General features: G+C 38.6%; 1 protein-coding gene across 5 annotated transcripts; it reads right to left on the reverse strand.

Moving 5' to 3' along the window:
• Positions 1-409: 409 nt before the first annotated feature.
• Positions 410-8,198, reverse strand: LOC116251188 (polygalacturonase-like). Of its 5 annotated transcripts, none has more exons than XM_050076569.1 (5): positions 7,847-8,198; positions 1,549-1,735; positions 1,157-1,446; positions 808-1,036; positions 410-679 (listed from the first exon to the last, which is right to left on the reverse strand). In XM_050076569.1, exons 1-5 carry the CDS (start codon positions 7,951-7,953, stop codon positions 410-412), a joined length of 1,083 nt encoding a protein of 360 aa, XP_049932526.1. In that variant the 5' UTR covers positions 7,954-8,198. The 5 variants fall into 5 exon arrangements, with proteins under 5 accessions (XP_049932526.1, XP_049932523.1, XP_049932525.1 ...); XM_050076566.1 differs by lacking the exons at positions 1,157-1,446; positions 1,549-1,735 and adding exons at positions 6,918-7,132; positions 7,253-7,542 and having other exon boundaries at positions 808-821; positions 7,659-8,198; XM_050076568.1 differs by lacking the exons at positions 1,157-1,446; positions 1,549-1,735 and adding an exon at positions 7,253-7,542 and having other exon boundaries at positions 7,659-8,198.
• Between the last annotated feature and the right edge of the window lie 1,135 nt (positions 8,199-9,333).

Genomic DNA, 9,333 nt, shown 5'->3' on the forward strand with positions numbered 1-9,333 from the left:
AGGTTAAATTTAATTGAGAGTGTTCCACGCGTCCGTCAAATGTGCTTGTCATCTAATATTTGATGTTGTGCTTTTAAAAAAGATCTCCTTATATTGAATGATGTCTATTGGGCAGCTCATGATCAGCCTCCGCGGAACCATTCAATGTAAAAAGTTTTATCATATATGTTTAAGCCATGATCAACTTCAGCAGCCAAGAACAATAGAAACGTCTCAAATATTGGACTTCTCAACTTTCTCAATATATACATGCACCATCAAATGAATACCAAACAACGATACTCAAATTTATTTTCCTTTCGGTAATTTTTGTATACATCCACGTTATTGAAAGCACAAAAGAATAACAATTTCTTTTATTCGTATCATTTGCTTATACAAATCAATGAATTAAATAAATGGGCGCTGTTCAATTGTTGGAGACGAAAGCCATAAGTCGACGGTTGGAGCTGCTCGATGATTGCAGGCAACTGGATGGAACCATTGTGCCAGTTGCACTTCCGAATGCATGTTCACAGGAGGACTTAGCAGGCTGGCCCTTGTATGTCAGCTGCACATTCGCCATACTGATTCCTTGGCAAGGTGCACTTGCGCTGCATGAGAAATCAACCGCCACTTGAGTTGCTGATGTTCCATTGATGTTCTTGTACACTACATTCGAGATCTTGACTCCAGAATTCTGCAAATGACAACAAATTAATAGCCATTTTTATGAACATTGGCGGCATTTTGATCATGAATTTTAAAATTAAAATCTTAACCCCCATTGGTTTGATAATAATATGAGAAAGTTCTCAATATAGCTACCTCAGTGGGGCATCCTTCATTGTGAGGACAGTAATGCTGGTCTATTATGATGGGGTTCTTCACATTGTCCATTGTCGCACCATCAAACAAGATTTGTTTAGCAAAGCCGTTGCTACTTCTTTCCCAAGATTTTATTCTCAACCCGTTTGTTGTACCACTAAATGCCACGTTATTCACAGTAACATTCTGCACCCCAGCTTCGTTTGCACTTTTCCCAAGGCTCCCGATACTGTCATTCAACAATAGACATTCTTTTTAGCAGAAGACAAACACATATGTATAGTAGTGAGCATGCAAATTAATCTCTCCGGCATTTCTTAATCTGTCTCTTAAACATACATATGTTTACCTTATACCATGGCCAGGTCCACAAGTGACTTTCTCTATCCATAGATTTTGTGTTCCTTGACCAATAGATATGCAATCATCTCCCGTCTTGATATAAGTGTTTGTGATGGTAACACCAGACGACTGCTCCACGTGTATCCCATCTGTGTTAGGACTAGTGGCTGCGGACTGAATATTCAGCCCATCCACTTGCACGTTGCTGCTCGTGTCGATCACAATGTTGAAAGGTTCACTGTTCAGAGAGGTGAATCCCTTCAATTTAATATCTTTGGCATCATTGAAGACGAGCGACTGAAACAAAGAATAAGAATAAGGTCATTCTCATGCACTAAATCAACAAGAGAAAGAAAGAAGGAAGCTAGCTGTTGGATTAATAAGCAGTGCTGAACTTACTCTTGCCCCATCAGGACAGTTCGTCTTCTGTGCCTTGCATTCCCACAACGCTGAACCCTTGGCATCCAGTTGGCCTCCTTGGAAGGTCAGTCCCTGAACATTTGTGAACTTGAGCCAGTAACCTGCTGCCTCATATAGATTGTAGTCCGACGAAGCAACCAAGTTGCCGTCGATCTGAACAACAGTACTTTTGCTCTTGCAAGGGCCAGTGAACATGGTTGGGTGAAGCAAGAAGGAGCCGGAGGGCACCTACATGGTTACTGCTGCATCCGACTGAGCACACACTGCTGACCATGCCTTGAGAAATGCTGCACTGTTGTCTGTGGCTCCATCTGCTTTAGCACCATAGCTCAAGACATTGTAGGTTGCTGCTCCATCCGTTGAATGGAGAAAGAAGCTGGAGAGAACGAAAAGGGAAAAGAGAATGGTACTAACGTGAATGTCGTTGGCCATGAGCATATATATCTATGGAAGATATATAATTAGGCTGTGTATATGAACTTGGATTGAGAAGAAAGGTTGTTTCTCTGCAGTGGTTTTGGACCTTGTGGCTGTGGATGGGAATGGCTGGCTCTTCATGGCTATATATATACACCATCTAGGGAGGTTTCAGCTGGCTTCTAGCAACAGAGGTATAGCTGAGCACGTACTCCAGCCTCCAGCTTTCTATACTTTGATAATGTTCACACACGCGGATGAATTCAAAATAGAAAACTTGTTTGATTAGTAATTCAAAAGATAGATGCAAGTCAGAGACTTTTTAACGATTAATTGTCCTCATTTTTTCGTTGTTTTCCTAATCCCGTCCAAACCATATCTCTTTTCAAGGTAATATTGCTGTTCGGAATGACGTTTGGGTGTTTTCCAATGCGTGCATGCTCCTTGTGCGTGGATTAGTTGCAAGCAAAATTATGTTATGTAATTTCTTTCTATACTATAATCTGTCCGTGCGTTGTCTGCCTTAGGATTGTAAGTTGAGAATGAATTAGACTTTGTTGTTATTATTCCAGAAACAATCATTCACTTGTCCTGAAATTCACTTAGAATTAGTTCTGTTTGGTGCGAGCTTTTGAAAGAAATAGGTACACGGAGACGACTTTATTTTCATTTAAATCCTTTTTTCATAGAAAATGATAATATATAATAAATTAAAATTTTCAGTACATCTTTCGAAATTAATATATAGTATTCTCTTCACCAAAGTGTTCTCTATCTCGTTTAATTTGACTATAAGTGCCATGTCTCTTATCAAGCACTTCAACAAAATTGTAAGATTATGTCCTAAAGCAACGGTGGTTAAGCTGCATCATAAATGGTAACCGCTAAAACCTTTTGGTTGACCATTCTATCCCTTACAAGTTCAAACGATTCACCACCAAATTTATTTAATTTACGTAAGAGAACTTGTTTTATATGTTGACCTTATACTTTTGCAAATGGTGTGGCTGTATACATAGGCCGCCAAGACATGGGAGCCATGCCCCATTCAAATTCCTAGAAAATCAAAATTTTACGTGTAAAATTTTAAAAATTGAGTTTAATCTATAAAAAATATTAAAAAAATTTATATTTCGACTTATTAAAATTTTGAAACGATAATATTGCCCCTGCAATTTCCTAGCTCTTCTCTTGATGCATGTATGATGGATGGATAAAACTTTGACTTTGTGGTACCGTGGAAGCTTTGACCATGAGCTGCACAATAACGTCAGACCTCATTCTTTCCAAAGAGGAGATCTTACATATCGATGGAATATTAGACGACAAGCACCTCTGTTGGACATGCACGTGGAACACTAGATCTCAATTAAATTTGACCAATATTTCTCTAATTTACATGGACAATTGATTTATACACATTATCTGTTTATTTATTTAATGAAGAACAATTAATATCCTTCAGTAACTTTGATCAGCTACATTTATGTGTCTTCATATCCTCTTAGATAGTAACATACATTTAAGGACCATACCATATATGATGTGAAAAAGCTTTTTTGCATGGTGCAACCTGATCCTCATGCGTATGTTTGTTCGTCGTCATCCATAGCATCCGGTTTTGAATGGGCATTGCAATGCAGTTTGAATATATTTGCGGGACAACAAACAATAAGGCGTGATGGTTTCATTAATAACTAAATCTGTGCACGCCCAGACGGTCGAAATGGAACACAACACTGTCGTTCTTAATTTGTTCAATTCACTATATACGATTGATAGGAAAGTCAAAATTATTATCTCGTATGAGAAATTCAACAGGAATTAGATTCTTCAAAGTAGAAAACATTTGGTGCACGATAACACGCGGGCAAGCTTGCGGATCCGATAATCAGATTCAGATGCTCATGGATTAAATCTGGGAGCTATAAAGAGAGACACAAAGAGAGACCCTTCTGAAACAGAGAACGGATCAGATGAAGATTCTGGCGCCTCCTGCCTTATTTGGCTGTACTAGATCCGATTCTAGCCTCACCTTCTTTATAGCTTTTATGACTAATGGAATTTCAACGTATCCATGTAATGGTTTTATCAAAAACTGTAGAATTTCTTCTCAAGTGGTAAATAGTGTTTTGTAAGCTGATCAAGAAGTCGATCTATACGTTGATTCTAAAAATGTATAAAAATACTAATTGTTCTATGGCTGAAATCATACTTGAGTTGATTCCTAGGTCTTCTTTCATGTGGATATCATATCTTCGTGGTCAGCTAGCTTGGTGCTAGGTTTTAGAATCATCCGTATCTTTTCAACATTTATAAGTATGCTTAACCATTATTTAACTTAGTCTAGACCTTATAAGAGTACTGAGTGTGTCATGGGAAAATCTCCCTTTTGAAAGTTTCTAGACAGCTACAGTTATAAAAGCTTCCATAATTTCATTATCCATGGCTTGCTGGCAATGGGGGTCCCGAACGGCGTGGCCACAAGTTCTACAAGTAAGCAGACAAAAGGTGTTTGCATTCAATGTTCCATCCTTAGTGCGAGTAGCCATATGATGTGTGCATGTGACTGGATGGAACGTCAATGATAAGGTCTATACACACACACACATATATATATGAACGACAACTCTAGTAATTCAAAGTAATCCAGCCATTTGGCCATGTCTCGTAAGTTAATGTTGTGAAGAATGGCGGAATGGAAGATCATGCAATTGACGTGTCCACGGCCAATTTTTTACAATTAGGTTGTTCGGGTCACCGTTGATCTTGTTTTGGCCTTGTAGAAAGCAAAATCCTGTTTAGCTGTTTTGCAGAGCCTGAATGCATTGCCCTTGATTTCGTTCATGTGCTCAAAATTGAATTACTTACTTTACTTGACTTAGACAATTAATTAATAGTAACATCTCCACGGGTTGTCGGTGCCTGAAATTCGTAGCTATCATTTCAAGTGCAGGCCTCCACTTTTCCAGATTCCTTACTAGGAGCCTCATCACTTTTATGCCGGCAATTGTTAATCACTAATTATCGCATAACCGAGCTTTTCGTTTCGAGCTATTGAAGGAAAAGACACAGGAAGGAACAGCTTTATTAGCTCGCCTGACGGCACTGGATCCGACCTTGTATACTCAGATTTTGAAGCAATCCTAAATCCTAGTGATCGGAGAAAGGAAAGCAGTTTAGACCTCTCATCGAATTGCTGAGCAACGGCAACACTAATTAAGCACCGTGATTGTTTTGTTGATAAATGTTTGTTTTGTTGATAAATGTGTAGGCCCAGTCGAAGTGGATGTTGCGAAACCAATCTTATTTTATTCAATTCCATAATATTGATAGAAAAGTGAAAATGATCTCACGTGCATATGAGGAGACGGTCAATGGAAACTAGATTCTTGAGAAGCTGAGTTGACACGGATTACCCGAGATGGATCGTCTTCCTTTTCTTTTCATCCTCTATTTTCGGCATGGTGATTTGTATATCCTTTCCTTTCTGCACTGATGTTGTGGCATTAATCCTCTCATATCTGACAATTATGTGGTGCTGATATGTATGAACGCAACTTGTACTCACCATGTATAAATGAGCGGTATCAATATATAAATAAAGAAATTAGGTGGAACTGTGTGATCAACTGCCCACACATGGCCACATGTGGTCCGCCACTATTTATCTCTAGGTGGTAAATCAAAACTCTGATTGAATAGTTTCAAAAAAGTTGGATTTCTATTTGGCTTTGAAAAATGACACCGAGAAGGATTTCGATTCAAATTTGGTTTCAAATAAATATCTGATTGGGTTGTATTAATATCCATATACTATGAAAAAACAGTTTTCAATATATAATAATATGGGTCTTCTCGGTTGTGTTTTAATTAAAAGTTGGGTGCAGATTTGATTGTGGATTTTAATACATGAACATCTCATAAAACCCATATCAGATTTGAATTTGATCAATTAATATCCCTATGCAATAAACCTTTACCTGAAAGAAGCTTAACTAAAGTACTAGCTCTTGTTGTGCATATCCGTTGCCATTTTATCTCAAGGACAACATGTTACTACTGTCTTTCAAAACAAAAATAGAGAAGATAAGAGCCAAGTTTCCTCTTTGGTTGAGCTGGTGAGGTAGGTCATCAAGCGTCCGTCAAATGTGCTTGTCATCTAATATTTGATGTTGTGCTTTTACAAAAGATCTCATTATATTGAATGATGTTTATTGGGCAGCTCATGATCAGCCTCCACGGAACCATTCAATGTAAAAAGTTTTATCATATATGTGCAAGCCATGATCAACTTCAGCAGCCAAGAACAAAAGAACCGTCTCAAATATTTGCCTTCTCAACTTTCTCAATATATACATGCACCATCAAATGAACACCAAACAACGATACTCAAATTTATTTTCCTTTCGGTAATTTTTGTATACATCCACGTTATTGAAAGCACAAAAGAATAACAATTTCTTTTATTCGTATCATTTGCTTATACAAATCAATGAATTAAATAAATGGGCGCCATTCAATTGTTGGAGACGAAAGCCATAAGTCGACGGTTGGAGCTGCCCGATGATTGCAGGCAACTGGATGGAACCATTGTGCCGGTTGCACTTCCGAATGCATGTTCACAGGAGGACTTAGCAGGCTGGCCCTTGTATGTCAGCTGCACATTCGCCATACTGATCCCTTGGCAAGGTGCACTTGCGCTGCATGAGAAATCAACCGCCACTTGAGTTGCTGATGTTCCATTGATGTTCTTGTACACTACATTCGAGATCTTGACTCCAGAATTCTGCAAATGACAACAAATTAATAGCCATTTTTATGAACATTGGCGGCATTTTGATCATGAATTTTAAAATTAAAATCTTAACCCCCATTGGTTTGATAATAATATGAGAAAGTTCTCAATATAGCTACCTCAGTGGGGCAACCTTCATTGTGAGGACAGTAATGCTGGTCTATTATGATGGGGTTCTTCACATTGTCCATCGTCGCACCATCAAACAAGATTTGTTTAGCAAAGCCGTTGCTACTTCTTTCCCATGATTTTATTCTCAACCCGTTTGTTGTACCACTAAATGCCACGTTCTTCACAGTAACATTCTGCACCCCAGCTTCGTTAGCACTTTTCCCAAGGCTCCCGATACTGTCATTCAACAATAGACATTCTTTTTAGCAGAAGACAAACACATATGTATAGTAGTGAGCATGCAAATTAATCTCTCCGGCATTTCTTAATTTGTCTCTTAAACATACATATGTTTACCTTATACCATGGCCAGGTCCACAAGTGACTTTCTCTATCCATAGATTTTGTGTGCCCTGACCAATGGATATGCAATCATCTCCGGTCTTGATATAAGTGTTTGTGATGGTAACACCAGACGACTGCTCCACGTGTATCCCATCTGTGTTGGGACTAGTGGCTGCGGACTGAATATTCAGCCCATCCACTTGCACGTTGCTGCTCGTGTCGATCACAATGTTGAAAAGTTCACTGTTCAGAGAGGTGAATCCCTTCAATTTAATATCTTTGGCATCATTGAAGACGAGCGACTGAAAGAAAGAATAAGAATAAGGTCATTCTCATGCACTAAATCAACAAGAGAGAGAGAGAGAGAGAAAGAAAGAAGGAAGCTAGCTGTTGGATTAACAAGCAGTGCTGAACTTACTCTTGCCCCATCAGGACAGTTCGTCTTCTGTGCCTTGCATTCCCACAACGCTGAACCCTTGGCATCCAGTTGGCCTCCTTCGAAGGTCAGTCCCTGAACATTTTTGAACTTGAGCCAGTAACCTGCTGCCTCATATAGATTGTAGTCCGACGAAGCAACCAAGTTGCCGTCGATCTGAACAACAGTACTTTTGCTCTTGCAAGGGCCAGTGAACATGGTGGGGTGAAGCAAGAAGGAGCCGGAGGGCACGTACATGGTTACTGCTGCATCCGATTGAGCACACACTGCTGACCATGCCTTGAGAAATGCTGCACTGTTGTCTGTGGCTCCATCTGATTTAGCACCATAGCTCAAGACATTGTAGGTTGCTGCTCCATCCGTTGAATGGAGAAAGAAGCTGGGGAGAATGAAAAGGGAAAAGAGAATGGTACTAACGTGAATGTCGTTGGCCATGAGCATATATATCTATGGAAGATATATAAGATTAAGCTGTGTATATGAATTTGGATTGAGAAGAAAGGTTGTTTCTCTGCAGTGGTTGTGGACCTTGTGGCTGTGGATGGGAATGGCTCGCTCTTCATGGCTATATATATAAACCATACTTCTAGCAACAGATGTATAGTTGAGCACGCAGTCCTGCCTCCAACTTTCTGTACTTTGATCTTGTTCACACGCGGGCGGGTTCAAACTGAAGACTTGTTTGATTAGTAATTTAGAAGATAGAAGTTGGTGGTTTTTTGACGATTACTTGTCCTCATTTTGTTGTTGTTTTGCTTTCGGTTGAAACCATTTCTCTTTTATATTGCCGTCCGGAATGACGTTTGGGTGTTTTTCAAAGCGTGCATGTTCTTTGTGAATAATGGGTTAGAATTTATAACCACCCTTAAGACATTAATTTTCCTTTAATTGTATCTCTCTTTCAAAATTGAATTAGTTACTTTACTTGATTAAATTATCTTACTTCTTCGCGTGGATTTGTTATTTACCCATTTCTTAAACGGTTTCATGTAATTTTTCTATATTATGATTTGTCCTTGCGTTGGTAGCCGGAGGTTGAAATTAGACAAACAGTTTGGTCACGTGGCTGAAATTTGTTTTCATAATTCCTAAAACAATCATTCACTTTTCCAGATTTCTTGTCACGGGCCGGATCACTATATTGTACTATGATTTTCTGTTTCGTGCCCGCTATTGAAAGAGATACAGAAACGACTTTATTTTCATGTTGTGAATCTGGAAAAGCCTTTTCCATGGAAAACGATAATGTATAATAAAATGATGACGTTTGAATACATCTTTCGAAATTATATATAATATTCTTTCAACTCGGGAGTACTCTACCTTGTTTAATTTTGAGAATTATTGAAAAGAAATGTTGTTTTTTAATCTTTTCACTATTTCTTTTTTTGTCCATACAAAAAAGTGTTCTTCTTCTAATAACTGGGGGTATTTTCCTCATTAATTATTACGCACAAAATTTTTCTACAGCAGTAACGTATATAAGCAGCTTTGCTCCACAGAACCACAAAATTTTATCATAATATGCAAGCAGGGACACCACTCAAAGCTGGTCAACAAATAAAACAAAGTTCTCCCACGTAAACGAAAAGGACTGGACCTTTGGTATTGGTGAATCCTTTAAACATTTAATGGCTGGAGAGACTTTCAAATCAAA

This window comes from Nymphaea colorata, chromosome 3 (assembly GCF_008831285.2).
Source record: "Nymphaea colorata isolate Beijing-Zhang1983 chromosome 3, ASM883128v2, whole genome shotgun sequence".
NCBI classification, from domain to species: domain Eukaryota; kingdom Viridiplantae; phylum Streptophyta; class Magnoliopsida; order Nymphaeales; family Nymphaeaceae; genus Nymphaea; species Nymphaea colorata.